Source organism: Lichenostomus cassidix, chromosome 27 (assembly GCF_008360975.1).
Source record: "Lichenostomus cassidix isolate B80296 chromosome 27, HeHo_3.0, whole genome shotgun sequence".
NCBI classification, from domain to species: Eukaryota; Metazoa; Chordata; class Aves; order Passeriformes; family Meliphagidae; genus Lichenostomus; species Lichenostomus cassidix.
Genome location: NC_139507.1, coordinates 1804848 through 1827238, shown reverse-complemented (window position 1 = coordinate 1827238; position 22391 = coordinate 1804848). Strand labels below are relative to the sequence as shown.

Sequence of the window (22391 nt, the reverse complement as noted above, 5' to 3'; positions counted from 1 at the left end):
CACTCAGTTCTGTCCATTCCCAAACTCTTCCTAAGCACATTTTCTGTTCCTGTCCCTCTCCCATCATACGCTGCCCCATAGAACAAAGGGGCAGGTCTGTGCAGAAAACAGAAGGATGGAGAATAGAAGGAGGGAGAGTCAAAAAGTCTTTAACCTTACCTTGTTCCCAATGAGATGGAGACAAGAGGACTGGATGTGAGAGTGAGGAGAAGTGCTGGCTTTTATACTGCTCCTGCACAGCCCCAGGCCCACAGGCACTGCACAAGGGCAGTAATTTTCCAACAGACTCATCTCCAAAGCAAAATATCCTACCTAACGCCACAAGCTGTCCTTTTGTTTCTGTCAACACTGCCATTTCATTTCCTCATTTCTGACATTCCTGCTCTGCCTTGCAGCATCCTTTCATGTGCTACAACGAGCAGATACCCCACACAGAATCACATCAGTGAGCACAGAAATACTGGAGAGGTCCCATTCAGGCAGGAGATGATGACTCAGGGCAGTGAAGTGTGATTGCTTGCAATTGCAGTGGATGAGCTCCTAGTCAGGGATTGCCTCAGAAAAGTCAACCCATACAAGCAGAGGGTGGAAGAGGAGGGAGGCACAGGCCTCATCGACCTGGCTAGGGGTGGGCTGCTCTCCAGAATGCTTTGTGGAGTTAAAGAAAGGTTTGCAGAAAACATCTCCCCACCATCTGGGACACATCTCTGGTCTTCACATGACATGACTTCTCCTGGCATTAGTGCTTCCTCATGCTTCCTTTCCCCTGACCCAAAGGCTGCCTCAGCCTGGAGCACAAACTGGCACCACTGGGGAAGCTGGAAACTCGCCCAACTCCCCAGTGAATGAGACTGGAAGGACCCTGTGGTGCCCTGGGGCTGCTCAGGGAGGGGATATGCTCAGAAACACCCTGGTTGCAAAGCCAGCTCTCAAACCACATCAAGGAGGGCTGCCCTGCAGACATGGAGGCAGCGTCCCAGGAGCGCAAGGGAATGCCTTCAGTAGGCAAAATTTCCAGGGAGAGACTCTCCCTATCCATGGAGTCACGCTCTAATTTTGTGTTGGCCGTGTGTCAGCATTGTGATGTGCTGTGTGCAGGCCCTTGACCCACACACAGCTGGGCAGCAGCTCCAGCAAGGGCAACTCCATCCATGCCTCAGGAAAACCATCTTTAGTCACTGGGCTGGTCCTTGTACACAGCTCCAAGCAGCTCAAACAGACATTGCTCTCAGCATGAACGTCTTACCCTCACTCCCACGGCTCAGGGGGCTTTCAGGACAATAAATTTCTTTTGGAAAAGTATCCTTGGCTAGTAGGGGCCAACGTATGAGGTCGAAGTGTGTGATGATCCGAGGAAAATGGGAAGAGCAAGGTATTTACTAAACCTCCACACACCCCTACGACAGTGAGGAGGGACCCAGCTCCATAAGACATCACAAGGAATCCTGGGGTTCAGGAGAGCAAAGTTATCCTCCATCACAACTGCTGATGGCACACATTGGGAACCCCACAAGGCAGCCATGAGAGGGGACAACGGTGCCAAACAAACTGCCACAGGAGAATGACAGGCTTGATGGGAGGGTATGTCCAGCTGCCTGCAAAGAGCGTAGAGAACAACCACACCATATTTCCCCAGATCGGTGTCAACTGCCTGCACAGACCCCTCCAGCACATGTAACTCATCTTCTGCACGTACTGATGTGTCACTGCCCAGAAAATCCTGGAGTCTTTCATCTCAATACTTGAAAGAATCCTCAGAGGCCTACTGGTCACGTCAGAAATGAGGAAATGAAAATGGCAGTGTTGATGGAAACAAAAACACAACCTGTGGCAGTAGGGAGGATATTTTGCTTGGGAGGCGAGTCTGTAGAAAATTACTGCCTTTGTGCAGAGCCTGTGGGCCTGGGGCAGTGCAGGAACAGTATAAAAGCAGGACCTTCTCTTCACTCTCTCATCCACTCCTTCACATCCATCTTCTTGGGAACAAGGTGAGTTTGGAAAACTGTCTTTGCTTGTCCTCGTCCTTGTTCCCCTTTTCCTCCTTTTGTGGGTTGTCTCAGCACATATCTCTCTCTGTCATATTCTGGGGCCCTGAGAATGCTTACTATGGGACAGGAAAGAATGCAAACAGTGGGACATGGAAATTGTGCAGGCTTGGCAGAGATGTCTCTGGAGCAGTAGGCTACGTCGGATCCTCCCTGGGTCTGCAATTCCTGCTGGGAATTCCTGCTGGGGCCCTTCTGAGGGAAAGGAAATGCCTGTGGCCGACTAGTGAAGTCCCCTACAGATGAAGGAAAGGGTCTCCTTCCTGTAGGAGGTAACACATTGCTCCTCAAACATCCCTCATGGTCTGCTCCTCTGTGCTCTTTCTGCCAGGTGCACTCCAGCCCCAAGACATGTCCTGCTACACTCCATGCCGTCCCTGCCAGCCCTGTGGCCCCACCCCGCTGGCCAACAGCTGCAATGAGCCCTGTGTCAGGCAGTGCCAGGACTCCACCGTGGTCATCCAGCCCTCGCCTGTGATTGTGACCCTGCCTGGCCCCATCCTCAGCTCCTTCCCACAGAACACTGCCGTGGGATCCTCTACCTCTGCTGCTGTTGGCAGCATCCTGAGCTCTCAGGGAGTGCCCATCAACTCTGGGGGCTTTGGCCTCTCTGGCTTGGGCAGTGGCATCTGTGGCACAAGGTGCTTCCCCTGCTAAAGCCGCACCCTGCACTGGAGCCTCCTCCTGGATCCCCCTCTTTTGACTAATTAAATTCTGCTGCATCCCATCCCATGCCTTTGTGTCATCCTTTGCCCTGCAAACACGCTCCCAAAGCAGAGATGTTCTCATGGGGTGTTTCTGGGAGGAGGTTTTTGGGGCTGGTTTTGCACTGGTTGTCAACACAGGCTGGCATTGTGTGTGCTCAGTGTGTACTGAGTGACCCTCTGGGTTCTGAGTTCCCCTGTCTTGATGGGTCTAAAAAGAACGATAGAATCCCATAACAGGTTGCGTTGGAAAGGACTTAAAACTCACCATGTGGGCAGGGACACCTTTTCCTATTCCAGGTTGCTCCAAGCCCCATCCAACCTGGCCTTGAACATTCCAGGGATGGAGCAGCCACAGCTTCTCTAGGCAACCTGTGCCAGGGCCTCCCCACCCTTATTTTAAAGCCACAGAACACAAAGATCACAGGTTGAGATAGGAACAATTTACTGGAAACAGCATTGAGATAAGAAAACAAACAGCAACAGCAGCAATATTAATAAGAAAAACTATAAGACAAATTATTTACATGGAAATTAAAACAATACAAGATTGTTCTGCCCTCCTAGCTTTCTCCCACTGGAAGGCACACCCTTCTTCCTGGAAGCAAAAGAGAGAGAATCCCACTCCCACCAGCTCAGCAATGACATGAGCTGTATCAAACAACCTGAGGGTCTTGGCCATGTCTGCTCATCTGGGCCAAAACCAGGACAACTACATCCTTTAAGCTTGTTAGTTCCCAGATGTTCTTGACTAGGGGAGGCAGCTGTTGCCTGTTCCACTCATTAGGTCTCCTTTCTTGCTGATTAGGCAGGAAAGTATCCAGAGATCTTTGTTGTGGTTTAGCAATGGTATTCTCCAGTTTAATGCTCCCAGTAAAACCTCGTGCTGCTCTCCAGCCTTCCCCTCCTTCTCCACAGTGGAGGGCTGAAGAAGAGAATTGGAGGCACAAAAAGCAAAGATCATGGGTTGAGATAAGAAAAATTTACTGGAAGCAGCAATGAGATAAGAAAATAAACAGTAATGGCAGCAATATTGATAAGGAAGTGTACAAAAGAGAGAGCAACTCACACTCCAAAATGTGACCACAGAGCTCCCAACCCAACTGCAGCCACACTGTCGCAACTACAAGGGAGCCCTTCCTTCCCAAAAATACTCCCTTCCCTCTCCTGCTCCAAGCAATTACTTGAGGGGATATAAAATAACCTCTGGGACCTGGCCATGCCCTCTCCTGGCTGCTGCAAAAATTAACTCTGTCCTGTCTGGAACCAGGACTATCTGACATCACAGATCATCGTGAATTGAGATCATCTTGACATATTACACATTTTTCAGCAGTTGGAAGAGTCCAGTGAAGGTCATCTAGTCCAAGCCTTTCCCATGGACAGGGATATCTGTCACTACCTCAGGTTACTCTAAAGTTCTTCAAACCTGACCTTGGACCCTTGCCAAGATGGGGCACCACATCACTCTGTAGCCAATATTTTCCAGTGCCTCACCACATTCATGATCATAAATTTCTTACTTTTGTGCCTTCTACATCTACCCTATTTCACATTAAATATCTTGCTCCTTGTCCAGTCACTGCAGGCTTTGATATAATGTCTGTCTCCAACTTCCTTGTATGTCACCTTTTCTGGGTTTTCTCTTTTGTCCCTTTCTTTCTTAAATCTATTTCAACCAAAACATCTCTCTCTCTCTCTCTTGCTCTCCCAGCTCTCCCCCATCCCACTGGGAAAGCAGATCTAGAGTAGAGCTGCTCGGTGGTTAGTGCTCACAGGGTTAAACACACCCACAAAGCCCACAACTGGAGCATCTTCCCCTGGCCCTGCCCATGCCCTGTCTGCACCCAGAGAATCATCCCTGGGAATGTTTCAGGACAGAGGGAGCCCAGACAGACATAGGGCAGGAGAGGCACTGGGTGTGGGCTGAGTGACTCACAGGGCTGCCCAGGAGCAGCTGAACTGCTGCAGGACACAGCTGGGCACAGGGACACATGTCCCCGCAGAGCCGTCAAGGGCAGCTGACTTGGGACACACCAGCCCTGTCTCCCCACACCTCCCTCAGCCCCTGGCAAGCAGCAGCCCCAAAGCAGGGACAGGGAAAAGGGCTTTTGCAGTCACCCCATCACAACATGGGCAATTGCCCTGACTGGGCCCCAACACTGGCGGCTGTCAGCAAAATCCTGGGCTGTATGAGCAGGAGGGGAACCAGGAGGTGGGTGGGAGTGATGATGCTGCTCTGCTCAGCACTCCCCTGATGCCATCCCCTGTGTTGGGGACAGACTGTAATGCAAGAGCCACCTGGACCAAGTGGAGAGACTTTGCTGTGAGGTGGCCAAGGCGGGGAGGAGAACGGAGCACTTGGCTGCAGAGGAGAGGATGAGGGCCCAAGGATTGCAGAGTTTAGGGAAGAGAATGCTTTAGGGGAGACCAAAAATCATCTTTTCATCGCTGGGATCATTGAAGAGCACCTGGCCATGCTCTCCAGCTCCAGGCCGGTAGAGAAAATTAGAAAACATAGTTATATATTGCACAACTAAGAATATTCAAATTGAGTCTGTGTTAACACCATGTGCACAACCATCCCCAGCAATCCCCTCCCACAACCAGCCTTGAGCAATGTCTTCCTTTCTGGGCATTTAGGAAGACGATTTGTGGGGGAATAAATAAGAGAAAGACATGAGCTGCGATGCAAAAGAAATTTAATGAGTCAAAACAGGAAAACTAGGTCAAACCAAGCTGAGATGCCAATGCAAAGAGCACAAGGGGCAAACAACAGTCTGTCGTTTTCCAGGGTGTGTTTTCCAAGCAGGTGCCTACCCAGGGGGTGGAGCCAGCAGGTCCTCCCGAGGATGGCTGAGTGGATCTCACAGCCTAGGGGAGCACAAGGGAACAGCGACACAGGAGGGAAAAGAGAGAGGGGAAGAGGCCAGAGGCAGGGATGGGCTGTGCTTCCCAACAGCCCAGGCTGGCTCTGTCCTTCTACAAGGGCTGCTGGGGTTGCTCAGCCCTCAGGAAGCAACAAGCTGGTGCTGTGTGCCCAGGGCAGTTCCATCCTGTGTGTCCCGGGGTCCCTTCCCCAGGGCCATCGCCAGGAGCTTTAGCAGGGGAGGCCCCTCGTGCCACAGATGCCACTGCCCAAGCCAGAGAGGCCAAAGCCCCCGGAGTTGATGGGCACTCCCTGAGAGCTCAGGATGCTGCCAACAGCAGCAGAGACTGAGGATCCCACCACGGTGTTCTGTGGGAAGGAGCTGAGGATGGGGCCAGGCAGGGTCACAATCACAGGCGAGGGTTCGATGACAACGGTAGAGTCCTGGCACTGCCTGACACAGGGCTCATTGCAGCTGTTGGCCAGCGGGGTGGGGCCACAGGGCTGGCAGGGACGGCATGGAGTGTAGCAGGACATGTCTTGGGGCTGGAGGTGCACCTGGCAGAGAGGACATTGAGGAGCAGAGTTGAGGAAGGGCTGTGTCACAGGAGTATTTTGACACACCATGATGGAGAAACACAGAGAGAAGAAGACAGCAGAAGGCTGCATGGATAGAAGCTCTACAGCTTCACTTTCCAATCAGCTCTTAAAAATGTTCCCAAGAGCAACCAAGTCCAGAGATTTCCATGCACAGACTAAAGCTCAGGAGACACCACAGCCAAAAGCCAGTCTCTCTCCATGCAGAAATTCTGCCCCTTCCCTCTGCCAGGACAGGCAGTTCTCAGAAGGCAAATGGGATTAAAGCAAAGAATGGGATCAGAAGACCCAGAGGCAGAAGAAAGGAAAGGCTTCAGACTCACCTTGATGCCAAGGAGATGGAGGTGAGAGGAGTGAATGAGAGAGTGAGGAGAAGGTCCCCCTTTTATACTGCTCCTGCACTGCCCCAGGCCCACAGGCACTGCACAAGGACAGTAATTTTCCTACACATTCACCTCCAAAGCAAAATATCCTCCCTAATGCCACTCATTGTGGTTTGATTTCCATCAACGCTGCCATTTCATTTCCTCATTTCTGACCTGCTTGGTGTGTTGCAGCTCCTTTCATGTGTGCCATGAGATGCCTGATGATACCTGCGGTCAGAGCGTGTCCATGCAGGCACAGGATGTGCCCCTCATGCCAGAGGGTCCCATGCAGCCAGGGGATATTGGCTCAGGGCAGTGATTTGCCATTGCTGGCAGCTGCCTCTGCAGGGACAGGCCAAGCTCTGCCCTGCCCTGCACAGAGCAGCAGAGCACCCAAAGACTCCTCTCCTTGTAGGACATCCTGCCTGCTGCTCTCTCCCCCCGCTCAGGGCCCTCCATTGCCCACTGGCCACTGCTTCTCCAGGGACATGCTTTCCTTTCTCTCCTGCTTGATGCCCTTTGCTGATGGAGAACGTTTGCCAAGCTGAATATTTCAGGGCTGGGGTTCAGAAAGCCAAAGCCCACTTGGAGCAGAATCAGGAAAACACGTGGAGGGAAACAAGAAGATCTTCCACACAGGGCAGCAGCAAAAGGGAGGCTTGAGGCAAGGCTGACTGGGGCAGCTTCACTGGGTGCAAGTGTTACAGGAAAGGTGATGATTCTCCAAGTCTCCTAGGCTTTGGTCTTCACTGGCCACCTTTGCTGTCCCATGATCAGGCTCCTGGAGTAAGGAAACCTCCACAGCAGAGGAGGAGGATCAGGTGTGGGAACATTTAAACAGACTGGACTGACATGAGTGTGTCCAACATGGCGATGGGCACACGAGTGTTGGTGTCAGTGAAAGCACCTCTGAACTCCCTTTGGGAAGTGCCAGCAGGCAGGGAATGCAGCTGACATGAGGACAGGGAGGAAGACCTGGTCAGGCAGGATATGAGTAGCAATGTACAGACCCTGGACTTCAAACATGCCAACTCTTCCACCCAGTCAGGCATCTGGGAAGACCAAAAGAGATTGGAAAAGCTGGCGGCACCAGAGGGGAGCCTCGTGGTCCAAGGAACATGAAAGGTCCAGGCAAAACACAGGATAAAAAGAGAAGGCTCTGATCAGGGCAGGAATGGACACAGAGGACTCATCGTTCTGGTCAAAGACACCTGGCTATGGACAGGAGTTCTGCTGGATGCTCAGGAAAGCAAAGAAGGGGTTTCAGGAAACACTGCCCCACTGCTTCAGGCACATCCTGGGGTCCAAAGCTCTATGGCTTCTGCTGGGTATTGGGACTTAATTCCACCCTTTCCAATGCCCCAAATGCCTCCTCAGGCTAGAGAACAACCCAGCACCATTGGATAGGCCAGGAAATCTCCTTCATTTGCCCAAAACATGAGAGCTCTGGGGAAATGGCAGTGCCATGTTCCTGGGGATGCTCAGGGAGGGGATGTGCTCAGAAATACCCTGGGTACAAAACCTGCTCTCAAAACACACCAAGGGGTGATGCACTTCCCTGCCCTGCAGACATGGAGGCAGCTGAGACATATCCCAGGAGGGCAAGGGAATGCCTTCAGTAGGCAAATTTCCAGGGAGAGACTCTCCCTACCAGTGGCGAGTCACACTCTAATTTTGGGTGGCTCTGTGTCAGCCTTTTGATGTGAGGCCAAGCCAGGAGTGTGTGATGTCTGCAGGCTTGTGTCCCAGGCAGGACTGAATTCCCCTCCAGCAAGGGCAGCTCCATCCTGGCCCTGGGAAAAGGGATGCTTGGAAGCTCTCCCACAGGTCACACGTATTCTCCACAATGACAGAGTGTATTGGAAAAGTGGCCTCTGCTTGTGTGTCATCCAGGTCAGGCTCCACATTGTGCAGCCAAAGGGCATCATGGGGTGAGGAGAGAGGGAGGAACAAGGAATAGTCCAGACACCTAACACCTCCCTCAGATATTCAGGGGGAACCCAATGGCACAGGGCTCTACTTGAGACTTGATTCCTGCCACTAATCAGGGAATTACTGAATCAGAGAATCACGAGGATGGGCAAAGATCTACAAGATCATTGAGTCCAACCATTACTCATGTGCTCCTGCAGAAAAATACAATCTTTAGGCTTCTCATCCCAGTACATGAAAGAGATCTCTGTGACCAAGTGGGGATGTCAGAAATGAGGAAATGAAATGACAGTGTTGATGGAAACCAAAACACACCCTGTGGCAGTAGGGAGGATATTATGCTTTGGAGATGAGTCTGTAGGAAAATAACTGCCCCTGTGCAGTGACTGTGGGCCTGGGGCAGTGCAGGAGCAGTATAAAAGTGGCTCCTTCTCCTCACTCTCTCATCCACTCTTCCTGTCTGCCGCTCCTTGGGAATAAGGTGAGTTTGGAGCATTTCTCGTTCTCCTTGTCCTCCTGAGGGATTTCTAAACACAAGCCTTGTCTTCAGCTGGGCACTGGGGCTCCTTGCCATGGGTGAGGGAAGGAGGGAGATGGTGTGGCAGAGACAGACACTGGGGTTTGGGTGAGGTATCTCCTGAGCTCTGGGCTGGGTGGGGATCTCTATGGACTTTGTCATGATTTGGGGAGCTCTTATGGGCTGAGAGAAACAGGGTCATCCTCATGATGGGGTTGACAGGCTGAACCTCACCCACCTCTTTGTGCTCTGCTTTCCCCTTCCCTCTCTTCCAGGTGCATCTCCAGCCCCAAGACATGTCCTGCTACACTCCATGCCGTCCCTGCCAGCCCTGTGGCCCCACCCCGCTGGCCAACAGCTGCAATGAGCCCTGTGTCAGGCAGTGCCAGGACTCCACCGTGGCCATCCAGCCCTCGCCTGTGATTGTGACCCTGCCTGGCCCCATCCTCAGCTCCTTCCCACAGAACACTGCCGTGGGATCCTCTACCTCTGCTGCTGTTGGCAGCATCCTGAGCTCTCAGGGAGTGCCCATCAACTCCGGGGGCTTTGGCCTCTCTGGCTTGGGCAGTGGCATCTGTGGCACGAGGTGCTTCCCCTGCTAAAGGTGTTCCAGTTGGGAAGTCTCCACCTGGGTCCCCCTCCTTTCCCTCTTTCTTGACTCATTAAATTCTGCTGCATCCCATCCCATGCCTTTGTGTCATCCTTTGCCCTGCAGACACTCTCCCAAGGCAGAGATGTTGCCATTAGGTGTTTCTGGGAGGAGGTTTTCGCACCAATTGTCAACACAGCCTGGCATCGTGTGTGCTCAGTGTGCACTGAGTTACCCTCTGGGTTCTGAGTTTCTCTGCCTCTTTGGGTCTGGATAAAACTTCTCTACATTGTCCAAGGACAGACATCCACTTTGTTTGCACGTCTGTCCCTTTTCCTTGTTCAGCCCAACACTGTGACAGAAGTACTCAGCTGTGAATGTGTTAATGACCAGACAGAGGTATTGAATCCCCATCAAACTCCAGCAGATCCCAATGATCTGAAAGGTTTCTCAAAGGGAGAGACACAGTGCATTGGGCTGCCTTCTCACAGACCCTTTATCGTGGAATCATAGAATGGCTGTGGTTGGAAGAGATTGTTGAAGGTCATCTAGTCCAACCCTCCTGCCATAGGCAGGGATAGCTCAGCTCCTGCTAACCTTTTCCAGTTCAAAACTCCTGCCCCTTATCCAATGACTTGATATAATGTCTCTCTTCAGCTTCCTTACATGCCCCCTTACATGTTGAAAGGCTGCAGCAAGGTCCCCCAGACCCTGCTCTTCTGCCTGAAGAACCTTCAGCTGCCCTTCAGAGCAGGGGTGATGGATCCATGGGACCTTTTTTGCAGCCCTTCTCTGCAGGGCTGTTCTCCATCCATTCACCCCACAGTCCCTATTGATTCCTGGGATTGCCCCAAAGCAGTGCCAGGACCTAGCACTTGGCTTTGTTGAAGTTCCCAACTTCCTCATGGGACCATTCCTCAAGTCTGTCCAAATCCTTCTGGATTTAAATCCTCCCCTTGAGTGGAGCTATTACTCCCCTCAGCTTCATGTCATTGCTGAGAGTCACAGGATCATTAAGGCTGGAAAAGACCTCCAAGATCATCACCTTGACCAAATCCCCTTATGGCCAATGAACAACATCACAAAGTGCTATGAGGTTACACCCAATACCATTATCCATGTCACTGATGCTCACAGACACCAAGGAATGTCAGCAACATCCTGGGCTGTACGAGCAGGAGGGGAACCAGGAGATGGGTGGGAGCAATGATGCTGCTCTGCTCAGCACTTGCCTGGTGCCATCCCCCATGTTGGGGACAGGCTGTAATGCAAGAGCCACCTGGACCAAGTGGCCTGACTGCTGTGCAGGATGGCCAGGATGGTGAGGAGGTCAGAGCACTTTACAGGCACAGGCATTGCTGGGTGTGGAGAGGAAAATGGTTTGGTCAGAGAGACAGAAGATCATCCTTGGGGTACAGAGGGTCAGTGAAAAGCTTTGGTTCATTCTGTCCCTCCGCACACGGTGAGACACTGAACTCTTAAAGGATAATGACTCAAACATTCCCCTATTTGTGGAGACCAGGGTGTTTTGTTGAACTGGAGGTGAGCTTTGGATGTGTAATGGCCAATGTCTGTTCTGGGAAGAAAGAGGGTGAATGATGGGCTTTGAATGAAACAGAAGGTGGATGCTGGTGCTTCTTGTCATTCTAAGTTGCCCTCCCTTGCTCAGACCACCAGGTTTTGGGGCCCCCTGTCTTACCCCCAGGAAGCACTGTGGCCTGACAGTGTTCATTTCTGCTGATGAGCCATATCAGGCCAAAATCAAAGCAACTGCACTGGGTGTGATGGGCAGCTGTGTTGTCTTAAAAGGTGTCAAGGACTCCTGAAGTGTCCCATGATCCCCGACATTACATGATCCAGTGTGAAACTCCTGGCCTCAGGGGAGGAATCTGGGCGTTCCCACCGAAAACTGAGCGAATATAAACCAAATAGATTTTGTGTTCAGTGCATTTCCCCAGGGATTTTTCCCCACCATCATTTCTTCAAGACTTCCCCCACCCCCCAATGGGTCCGTTCTGCGACCACTTCCACCAAGACTGTGCAGCAACCAAGTCTCATCACAGGGCCTATGTTGCAGGAGCTGGGCTTGACCTCCAGCCCACTCGGCTCCAGCTCCGTCTCTCCGGACCAGTCCAGTCGGTCCCCGGGGACACCGCCTGATTCCCCGGATGGGGACAGGGGGGATCGGCCGCCCTGCGGCAGAGGGTCAGGTCTGGTGACGGGGAGTCGAGGAGGTTTCCAGTCCCCAAGAAGCAAAGAGGCGCAGAGAGAGAGAGGTCCACGGTGCTTTATTAAAAGGGAAGCGAGGAAGCGAGCACCCTGGAGGCTCTCGGGCGGTCCGCGGACGTGGGGTCTCGTCGCGAGACTCCACGAGGCACGAACCCCCCGAGCCTCGATGGCTGAGGGGTTTAAAAAGGGGGAAACGGGGTCTCCAGGGGCGGGTCAGCAGCGGTGGAGCCAATTGGCTCGGGTACAGCAGGAATAAGCAAGCGGGGCAGCAAATAATACACAACCAGGGGAGGGATACAATTGAACCAATGAGGGAACGAGGGAAACAGAACTTCCCGGACATGGGTGGCAACTGGGGCGGTGACAAGGCGAGGTAACAGAAGCTTTTAACCAATAAACTAAAAGCAAACTTTCAGGGGGTGAGGTGTGCGAGGTTATACTTCGTCCTCAGAGTCCTCGGACCAGGCAGCATCCCCTCTGGGGAGCTGCGCCACGCTGACAGCTGGCGTCCAAGGCTCTGGGTCGGCCGGTTCGGATTGGTGAACCTCCACAGGCCTATGGTTGGAGAGATATTCAAATCCTGCCCTTTATCTCTCTTCCTTTCTTCTGCCTTGTGCATGTCCCTGGGTGATATGGTTGCACTTTCATTTTGCAATGCTTTCATACTGTTGCATTGCTATAGATAATAATAATCAAAATGGCTACAGACATGTTGTCCTGTACAACCACATTGTTCTACAATAAACCCTCCTTGTGTACTTACAAACACTGATCATTCAGTGTTGGTTCTTTCTAGCCAAACTCAAGGCATGTATTAACAAGAACCTGGATTACCTCTCACCTTCTGCATTGGCTCATACCACAGACACATGGAGAATGTTACAAAGCAGCAATACCATGATAAAGCACACTCAACACTCCTGTCTAAAAGGCACTGAAACACCTTCTCCATAATCTCTCTCACAGAAATACCCTGGTGCAACACCTCAGTCCCTGGGAATCTTGGGAGACCAACAACAGGGAAAGGATGACACAGAGGCATGGGCTGGGATGCAATAGAAATTTAATGAGTCAAAAGATAAGAACAAGGTCACTCTGAGTGGAGGCCTAAGTGCAGACAGCACCAGGGCCATCGAAGAATCTCATTTCCATGGCTGTGGCAGAGATCCCACCAGGTGTCCATCTGCCTGATGCAAAGAGGGAGCAGGGCCAGCAGGTCCTCCCAAGTTGGCTGAGTGGGTCTCACAGCCCCGGAGAGCACAAGGGAACAGTGACACAGGAGGGAAAAGAGAGAGAGGAAGAGGCCAGAGGCTGCGATGGCTGTGCTTCCCGAGAGCCCAGGCTGGCTCTGTCCTTCTGCAAGGGCTGCTGGGGTTGCTCAGCCCTCAGGAAGCAACAAGCTGGTGCTGTGTGCCCAGGGCAGTTCCATCCTGTGTGTCCCTGGGTCCCTTCCCCAGGGCCATCGCCAGCAGCTTTAGCAGGGGAGGCCCCTCGTGCCACAGATGCCACTGCCCAAGCCAGAGAGGCCAAAGCCCCCGGAGTTGATGGGCACTCCCTGAGAGCTCAGGATGCTGCCAACAGCAGCAGAGACTGAGGATCCCACCACGGTGTTCTGTGGGAAGGAGCTGAGGATGGGGCCAGGCAGGGTCACAATCACAGGTGAGGGTTCGATGACAACGGTGGAGTCCTGGCACTGCCTGACACAGGGCTCATTGCAGCTGTTGGCCAGCGGGGTGGGGCCACAGGGCTGGCAGGGACGGCATGGAGTGTAGCAGGACATGTCTTGTGGCTGGAGATGCACCTGGCAGAGAAGGAAGGGGAAAGAAGAGCAGGAGATGGGTGAGGTTCAGCCTGTCACCCCACCATAAGGGAGCAAAGCCATGAGCTGGAAATGAAAGTTGAAGGCTGGTTGTGAAGGCACATGGGCTCTTCCCCCACACAAACCCCACCAATAGCTCAAGCCCAGAGATGGCCCCAACCAGCCCAAAGCTGTGGCAATATTTCTGCCAAGACTCAATCGTCCTGCACATCCCACTCCTTTCCCTCTCTCACAGGAAGCATTTCATCAAGATCCCACATGGACAAAGTCACAGGTATGTGTTGAGGAATCCCAGAGAAGAAGAAGGAAATGGAGAATGGGCTTCAAACTCACCTTGCTCTCAAGGAGATGGAAGCAAGTGAAGTGAATGTGAGAGTGGGGAGAAGAGCCTGCTTTTATACAGCTCTTGCATTGCCTCAGGCCCAGAGTCACTCCATGAGGGCAGTAATTTTCCAACAAACTCATCTTCAAAGGTAAATATCCCACATAGTGGTAGCAATTCACGTTTTGTTTCCATCTACACTGCCATTTCATTTCCTCGTTTCTGGCATTCCTGCCCTGCATTGCAGGATCCTTTCATGTTGTGTGATGAGAAGCCAAAGGATATCCCAGGCAGAATCATGGCAGTGGGGGCACATGACCCAAGTGCTGCAAGGGTCCCATACAGGCAGGGAATGTTGGCTTTGGACAGTGAAAAGCAACTCTTTGCAATACCCTTTGTAGGAAGAAGCCCTGCTCTGTCCTGCTCTGCACATGCCAGAGAGCATCCAAATACTCTGCTTTGTATGGACATTTCACTCGCTTCTCTCTTTTCCTGCTCTCTCTGCTCTCTGCCAGGGTCATGAGCTGCAGCATCTCCAGGCAGCCAGGCTGCGCCAATGGTTTCAGCTCTCTTCCTCTTGATGCCCTTTGCTCTGGAGGGGATGTTTGCCAGGGCTTAGGAAAGCCAAAGACCACCTGGAGTTGAATCAGGCAATGTACATGGAGGGTCTTCTCCAGGTAGGTCTTCAGTAAAGGGAGGCTTAGCCAAAAGCAGACCCAGTTTTCAACAGGGCAGCTTCCCTGAGGATAGGGGGTACAGGAAAGCTGGACATCCTCAAAAGTTCCTCTCTTTGGTCTTTACCATCAGGAATTGTTGTCAGGAATTTAAGCTCCTGAAACCCCTTGGAACATCTGGAGCACAAAAGACTTCCCCAATCAGAACAGAATCCAATGGGGCAAAATTCAAACACACTGGTCTGAAATGAGTGTGTATGAATTGATGTGTGTTCATTGGTGTCAGTACAAAGCCTTTCTCAATTCCCTTTGAAAGTCACAGCAACCACGGAACTCATCTGAGGACTGGAAGAAAGCCAGTGAGTGTCTTGTCTTCAAGAGGGGTATGAAAGACGAGTCAGGGAATAACAGGCCAGTCAGATTTGCCTCAATATCTGGAAAGGTGATAGAGGAAATCACCACGAAATCCAGCATGCAGTACTCAGGGAGGACAGGTACTCAGATGTCCCTGAATGCAAAACCAGCTTTCAAACTACACCAAGGACTGATGCACTTCCCTGCCCTGCAGACACGGAGGCAGCTGGGACGCGTCCCAGGAGGGCAAGGGAATGCCTTCAGTAGGCAAATTTCCAAAGGGAGACTCTCCTGACCCATGGCGAGTCATGCTCTAATTTTGGTGTGAGGCCAAGTTAGGAGTGTGTGATGTCTGCAGGCTTGTGTCCCAGGCAGGGCTGAATTCCCCTCCTGCAAGGGCAGCTCCATCCATAACCCTGGAAAACCATCTTCAAACACACTGTGCCCAGACCCACAGCTCCAGGCCGCCCAAAGGCCATTGCCCACAGCCTGACCTGCTTGGCAGCACTGCCAGAGCTCAGGGGTGTTCTCAGAATTGACAATGCGTGGCAGGACTTTGTGTACCCTCCAGGCCAGGGTGCAAAAGTGCAGCCAAAGTGCATCATGGGGTGAAGAGAGGGGGAAGAGAAGGCACTGTGCCAAAACCAAACACATCCCTCAGGCAATGAGGAAGTACAGAACTCCACATGGGTCACCTTGAGGTTTGATTTCTGCACGTGCTCATGTGTTCCTGCACAAGAAAACCTTGGACTTCTCATCCCACTACATGGTAGAAGCCTCCATGACTTAGTGAGAATGTCAGAAATGAGGAAATGAAATGACAACATAGATGGAAACCAAACCACAACCTGTGCCATTGGATAGAATGTTTTGCTTTGAGGCGACTCAGTAGGAAAATTACTGTCCTTGTGCAGTGCCTGTGGGCCTGGGGCAGTGCAGGAGCAGTATAAAAGGGGGACCTTCTCCTCACTCTCTCATTCACTCCTCTCACCTCCATCTCCTTGGCATCAAGGTGAGTCTGAAGCCTTTCTTTTCTTCTGCCTCTGGGTCTTCTGATCCCATTCTTTGCTTTAATCCCATTTGCCTTCTGAGAACTGCCTGTCCTGGGAGAGGGAAGGGGCAGAATTTCTGCATGGAGAGAGACTGGCTTTGAGCTGTGGTGTCTCCTATGCTTTAGTCTGTGTGTGGAAATCTCTGGACTTGATGGCTCTTGGGAACATTTTTAAGAGCTGAATGGAAAGTAAAACTGTAGGGCTTCTATCCAAGCAGCCTCCTGCTGTCTTCTCCTTCTCTTTGTGTTTCTCCATCATGGTGTGTCAAAATACTCCTGTGACACAGCCCTTCCTCAACTCTGCTCCTCAATGGTGGCCCCACCCCGCTGGCCAACAGCTGCAATGAGCCCTGTGTCAGGCAGTGCCAGGACTCCACCGTGGCCATCCAGCCCTCGCCTGTGATTGTGACCCTGCCCGGCCCCATCCTCAGCTCCTTCCCACAGAACACTGCAGTGGGATCCTCTACCTCTGCTGCTGTTGGCAGCATCCTGAGCTCTCAGGGAGTGCCCATCAACTCCGGGGGCTTTGGCCTCTCTGGCTTGGGCAGTGGCCTCTGTGGCACGAGGTGCTTCCCCTGCTAAAGTTGTTCCAGCTGGGAAGTCTCCACCTGGATCCCCCTCCTTTCCCTCTCTTTTGACTCATTAAATTGTGCTGCATCCCAGCCCATGCCTTTGTGTCATCCTTTGCCCTACAGACACTCTCCCGAGGCAGAGATGTTGCCATTAGGTGTTTCTGGGAGGAGGTTTTCGCACCAATTGTCAACACAGCCTGGCATCGTGTGTGCTCAGTGTGCACTTAGTTACCCTCTGGGTTCTGAGTTTCTCTGCCTCTTTGGGTCAGGATAAAACTTCCCTACATTGTCCAAGGACAGACATCCACTTTGTTTGCAGGTCTTTTCCTTTTCCTTGTTCAGCTCAACACTGTGACAGAAGTACTCAGCTGTGAATGCGTTAATGACCAGACAGAGGTATTGAATCCCCATCAAACTCCAGCAGATCCCACGGATCTGAAAGGTTTCTCAAAGGGAGAGACACAGTGCATTGGTCTGCCTTCTCACAGACCCATTTTATCATGGAATCATAGAGTGGCTGCAGTTGGAAGAGATTGTTAAAGGTCATCTAGTCCAACCCTCCTGCCATAGGCAGGGATAGCTCAGCTCCTGCTAACCTTTTCCAGTTTAAAACTCCTGCCCCTTATCCAATGACTTGATATATTGTCTTTCTTCAGCTTCTTTACATGCCCCCTTACATGTTGAAAGGCTGCAGTAAGGTCCCCCAGACCCTGCTCTTCTGCCTGAAGAACCTTCAGCTGCCCTTCAGAGCAGGGGTGATGCATCCATGGGACCATATTTGCAGCCCTTCTCTGCAGGGCTGTTCTCCATCCATTCACCCCACAGTCCCTATTGATTCCTGGGATTGCCCCAAAGCAGTGGCAGGACCTAGCACTTGGCTTTGTTGAAGTTCCCAAGTTCCTTGTGGGACCATTCCTCAGGTCTGTCCAAATCCTTTTGGATTTAAATCCTCCCCTTGAGTGTAGCTATTACTCCCCTCAGCTTCATGTCACTGCTGAGAGTCACAGGATCATTAAGGCTGGAAAAGACCTCCAAGATCATCACCTTGACAAAATACCCTTATGGCCAATGAACCACATCACAAAGTGCTATGAGGTTGCACCCAATACCATTATCCATGTCACTGATGCTCACAGACACCAAGGGCTGTCAGCAACATCCTGGGCTGTACTAGCAGGAGGGGATCCAGGAGATCATCCTTGGGATAGAGAGGTTCAGTAAAAAAGTTTGGTTCATTCTGTCCCTCCGCACACGGTGAGACACTGAACTCTTAAGGGATAATGACTCAAACATTCCCCTATTTGTGAAGACCAGGGTGTTTTGTTGAACTGGAGGTGAGCTTTGGATGTGTAATGGCCAATGTCTGTTCTGGGAAGAAAGAGGGTGAATGATGGGCTTTGAATGAGACAGGAGGTGGATGCTGGTGCTTCTTGTCATTCTAAGTTGCCCTCCCTTGCTCAGACCACCAGGTTTTGGGGCCCCTTGTCTTACCCCCTGGAAGCACTGTGGCCTGACAGTGTTCATTTCTGCTGATGAGCCATATCAGGCCAAAATCAAAGCAACTGCACAGGGTGTGATGGGCAGCTGTGTTGTCTTAAAAGGTGTCAAGGACTCCTGAAGTGTCCCATGATCCATGACATTACATGATCCAGTGTGAAACTCCTGGCCTCAGGGGAGGAATCTGGGCGTTCCCACCGAAAACTGAGCGAATATAAACCAAATAGATTTTGTGTTCAGCGCATTTCCCCAGGGATTTTTCCCCACCATCACTTCTTCAAGACTTCCCCCACCCCCCAATGGGTCCGTTCTGCGACCACTTCAACCAAGACTGTGCAGCAACCAAGTCTCATCACAGGGCCTATGGTTGGAGAGATATCCACAGTCTTGTCCTTCATCTTTCGTCCCGTCTTTTGCCTTGTGCATGTCCCTGGGTGATATGGTTGCACTTTCATCTTGCAATGCTTTCATATTGTTGCATTGCTATAGATAATAATAACCAAAATGGCTACAGACGTGTTGTCGTTTACAACCACATTGTTCTACAATAAATCCTCCCTGTGTACTTACAAACACCAGTCATTCAGTGTTGGTTCTTTCTAGTCAATCTCAAGGCAAGTATTAACAAGAACCTGGATTACCTCTCACCTTCTGCATTGGCTCATAACACAGACACATGGAGAATGTTACAAAGCAGCAATACCATGATAAAGCACACTCAACACTCCTGTCTAAAAGGCACTGAAACACCTTCCCCATAATCTCTCTCACAGAAACACCCTGGAGCAACACCTCTCTCCCTGGGAATCTTGGGAGACCAACAACAGGGAAAGGATGACACAGAGGCATGGGCTGGGATGCAATAGAAATTTAATGAGTCAAAAGATAAGAACAAGGTCACTCTGAGTGGAGGCCTCAGTGCAGACAGCACCAGGGTCATCGAAGAATCTCCATTCCATGGCTGTGGCAAAGATCCCACCAGGTGTCCATCTGCCTGATCCAGAGAGGGAGCAGGGCCAGCAGGTCCTCCCCAGGTTGGCTATATGGGGCTCACAGACCCGGGGAGCACAAGGGAACAGGGACACAGGAGGGAAAAGAGAGAGAGGAAGAGGCCAGAGGCTGTGATGGGCTGTGCTTCCCGAGAGCCCAGGCTGGCTCTGTCCTTCTACAAGGGCTGCTGGGGTTGCTCAGCCCTCAGGAAGCAACAAGCTGGTGCTGTGTGCCCAGGGCAGTTCCATCCTGTGTGTCCCTGGGTCCCTTCCCCAGGGCCATCGCCAGCAGCTTTAGCAGGGGAGGCCCCTTGTGCCACAGAGGCCACTGCCCAAGCCAGAGAGGCCAAAGCCCCCGGAGTTGATGGGCACTCCCTGAGAGCTCAGGATGCTGCCAACAGCAGCAGAGACTGAGGATCCCACCACGGTGTTCTGTGGGAAGGAGCTGAGGATGGGGCCAGGCAGAGTCACAATCACAGGTGAGGGCTGGATGAAAACAGTGGAGTCCTGGCACTGCCTGACACAGGGCTCATTGCAGCTGTTGGCCAGCGGGGTGGGGCCACAGGGCTGGCAGGGACGGCATGGAGTGTAGCAGGACATGTCTTGGGGCTGGAGATGCACCTGGCAGAGAAGGAAGGGGAAAGAAGAGCAGGAGATGGGCGAGGTTCAGCCTGTCACCCCACCATAAGGGAGCAAAGCCATGAGCTGGAAATGAAAGTTGAAGGCTGGTTGTGAAGGCACATGGGCTCTTCCCCCACACAAACCCCACCAAAAGCTCAAGCCCAGGGATGGCCCCAACCAGCCCAAAGCTGTGGCAATATTTCTGCCAAGACTCAATCGTCCTGCACCTCCCACTCCTTTCCCTCTCTCACAAGAAGCATTTCATCAAGATCCCACATGGACAAAGTCACAGGTATGTGCAGAGAAATCCCAGAGAAGAAGAAGGAAATGGAGAATGGGCTTCAAACTCACCTCGCTCTCAAGGAGATGGAAGCAAGTGAAGTGAATGTGAGAGTGGGAAGAAGAGCCTGCTTTTATACAGCTCTTGCATTGCCTCAGGCCCAGAGTCACTCCACGAGGGCAGTAATTTTCCAACAAACTCATCTTCAAAGGTAAATATCCCACATAGTGGTAGCAATTCACGTTTTGTTTCCATCTACGCTGCCATTTCATTTCCTCGTTTCTGGCATTCCTGCCCTGCATTGCAGGATCCTTTCATGTTGTGTGATGAGAAGCCAAAGGATATCCCAGGCAGAATCATGGCAGTGAGGGCACATGACCCAAGGGCTGCAAGGGTCCCACACAGGCAGGGAATGTTGGCTTTGGACAGTGAAAAGCAACTCTTTGCAATACCCTTTGTAGGAAGAAGTCCTGCTCTGTCCTGCTCTGCACATGCCAGAGAGCATCCAAATACTCTGCTTTGTACGGACATTTCACTCGCTTCTCTCTTTTCCTGCTCTCTCTGCTCTCTGCCAGGGTCATGAGCTGCAGCATCTCCAGGCAGCCAGGCTGCACCAGTGGTTTCAGGTCCCTTCCTCTTGATGCCCTTTGCTCTGGAGGGGATGTTTGCCAGGGCTTAGGAAAGCCAAAGACCACCTGGAGTTGAATCAGGCAATGTACATGGAGGGTCTTCTCCAGGTAGGTCTTCAGTAAAGGGAGGCTTAGCCAAAAGCAGACCCAGTTTTCAACAGGGCAGCTTCCCTGAGGATAGGGGGTACAGGAAAGCTGGACATCCTCAAAGTTTCCTGTCTTTGGTCTTTACCATCAGGAATTGTTGTCAGGAATTTAAGCTCCTGAAACCCCTTGGAACATCTGGAACAGAAAAGACTTCCCCAATCAGAACAGAATCCAATGGGGCAAAATTCAAACACACTGGCCTGAAATGAGTGTGTGTGAATTGATGTGTGTTCATTGGTGTCAGTACAAAGCCTTTCTCAATTCCCTTTGAAAGTCACAGCAACCACAGAACTCATCTGAGGACTGGAAGAAAGCCAGTGAGTGTCTTGTCTTCAAGAGGGGTGTGAAAGACGAGTCAGGGAATAACAGTTCAATCAGATTTGCCTCAATATCTGGAAAGGTGATAGAGGAAATCACCACAAAATCCAGCATGCAGTACTCAGGGAGGACGTGTACTCAGATGTCCCTGGATGCAAAACCAGCTTCCAAACTACACCAAGGACTGATGCACTTCCCTGCCCTGCAGACACGGAGGCAGCTGGGACGCGTCCCAGGCGGGCAAGGGAATGCCTTCAGTAGGCAAATTTCCAAAGGGAGACTCTCCTGACCCATGGCGAGTCATGCTCTAATTTTGGTGTGAGGCCAAGTTAGGAGTGTGTGATGTCTGCAGGCTTGTGTCCCAGGCAGGGCTGAATTCCCCTCCTGCAAGGGCAGCTCCATCCACAACCCTGGAAAACCATCTTCAAACACACTCTGCCCAGACCCACAGCTCCAGGCCACCCAAAGGCCATTGCCCACAGCCTGACCTGCTTGGCAGCACTGCCAGAGATCAGGGGTGTTCTCAGAATTGACAATGCGTGGCAGGACTTTGTGTATCCTCCAGGCCAGGGTGCAAAAGTGCAGCCAAAGTGCATCATGGGGTGAAGAGAGGGGGAAGAGAAGGCACTGTGCCAAAACCCAACACATCCCTCAGGCAATGAGGAAGTACAGAACTCCACATGGGTCAGCTTGAGGTTTGATTTCTGCACGTGCTGATGTGTTCCTGCACAAGAAATCCTTTGACTTCTCATCCCACTACATGGTAGAAGCCTCCATGACTTAGTGAGAATGTCAGAAATGAGGAAATGAAATGACAACATAGATGGAAACCAAACCACAACCTGTGCCATTGGGTAGAATGTTTGGCTTTGAGGTGACTCTGTAGGAAAATTACTGTCCTTGTGCAGTGCCTGTGGGCCTGGGGCAGTGCAGGAGCAGTATAAAAGGGGGACCTTCTCCATACTCTCTCATTCACTCCTCTCACCTCCATCTCCTTGGCATCAAGGTGAGTCTGAAGCCTTTCCTTTCTTCTGCCTCTGTGTCTTCTGGTCCCATTCTTTGCTTTAATCCCATTTGCCTTCTGAGAACTGCCTGTCCTAGCAGAGGGAAGGGGCAGAATTTCTGCATGGAGAGACACTGGCTTTTGGCTGTGGTATCTCCTGAGCTTTAGTCTGTGCGTGGAAATCTCTGGACTTGGCTGCTCTTGGGAACATTTTTAAGAGCTGAATGGAAAGTAAAACTGTAGGGCTTCCATCCAAGCAGCCTCCTGC

General features: G+C 51.8%; 7 protein-coding genes across 7 annotated transcripts in view; 3 read left to right on the top strand and 4 right to left on the bottom strand.

Annotated features, from left to right (window-relative positions):
• LOC146426446 (feather keratin 1-like) overlaps positions 1-9336 on the bottom strand; it is a 41964-nt gene extending 32628 nt beyond the window's left edge. The window contains exon 1 of the mRNA XM_085083568.1: positions 9268-9336. The gene's annotated coding sequence lies outside the window, so the exon portion shown is untranslated. The remainder of the gene's footprint in view (positions 1-9267) is intronic.
• On the top strand, positions 2397-2702 carry LOC146426448 (feather keratin 1-like). Its single transcript, XM_085083424.1, has one exon. The coding sequence runs from the start codon at positions 2397-2399 to the stop codon at positions 2700-2702; it is 306 nt and encodes a 101-aa protein (XP_084939550.1).
• LOC146426447 (feather keratin Cos1-1/Cos1-3/Cos2-1-like) lies at positions 5435-6173 on the bottom strand. Its single transcript, XM_085039897.1, has one exon. The coding sequence runs from the start codon at positions 6153-6155 to the stop codon at positions 5850-5852; it is 306 nt and encodes a 101-aa protein (XP_084896023.1). The 5' UTR covers positions 6156-6173; the 3' UTR covers positions 5435-5849.
• Positions 8984-9631, top strand: LOC146426445 (feather keratin 1-like). The gene is made up of 2 exons (XM_085083571.1): positions 8984-8993; positions 9305-9631. Exon 2 carries the CDS (start codon positions 9326-9328, stop codon positions 9629-9631), a length of 306 nt encoding a protein of 101 aa, XP_084939697.1. The 5' UTR covers positions 8984-8993; positions 9305-9325.
• Positions 9632-13184: 3553 nt separating this feature from the next.
• LOC146426444 (feather keratin Cos1-1/Cos1-3/Cos2-1-like) lies at positions 13185-13760 on the bottom strand. The gene has a single exon (XM_085039834.1). The coding sequence runs from the start codon at positions 13625-13627 to the stop codon at positions 13322-13324; it is 306 nt and encodes a 101-aa protein (XP_084895960.1). The 5' UTR covers positions 13628-13760; the 3' UTR covers positions 13185-13321.
• Positions 13761-15782: 2022 nt separating this feature from the next.
• On the top strand, positions 15783-16729 carry LOC146426443 (feather keratin 1-like). Its single transcript, XM_085083300.1, has 2 exons — positions 15783-15805; positions 16355-16729. The coding sequence occupies exons 1-2, from the start codon at positions 15783-15785 to the stop codon at positions 16647-16649; spliced, it is 318 nt and encodes a 105-aa protein (XP_084939426.1). The 3' UTR covers positions 16650-16729.
• A 2260-nt stretch (positions 16730-18989) lies between these two features.
• LOC146426442 (feather keratin Cos1-2-like) lies at positions 18990-20037 on the bottom strand. The gene has a single exon (XM_085083389.1). The coding sequence runs from the start codon at positions 19723-19725 to the stop codon at positions 19420-19422; it is 306 nt and encodes a 101-aa protein (XP_084939515.1). The 5' UTR covers positions 19726-20037; the 3' UTR covers positions 18990-19419.
• Positions 20038-22391: the final 2354 nt, after the last annotated feature.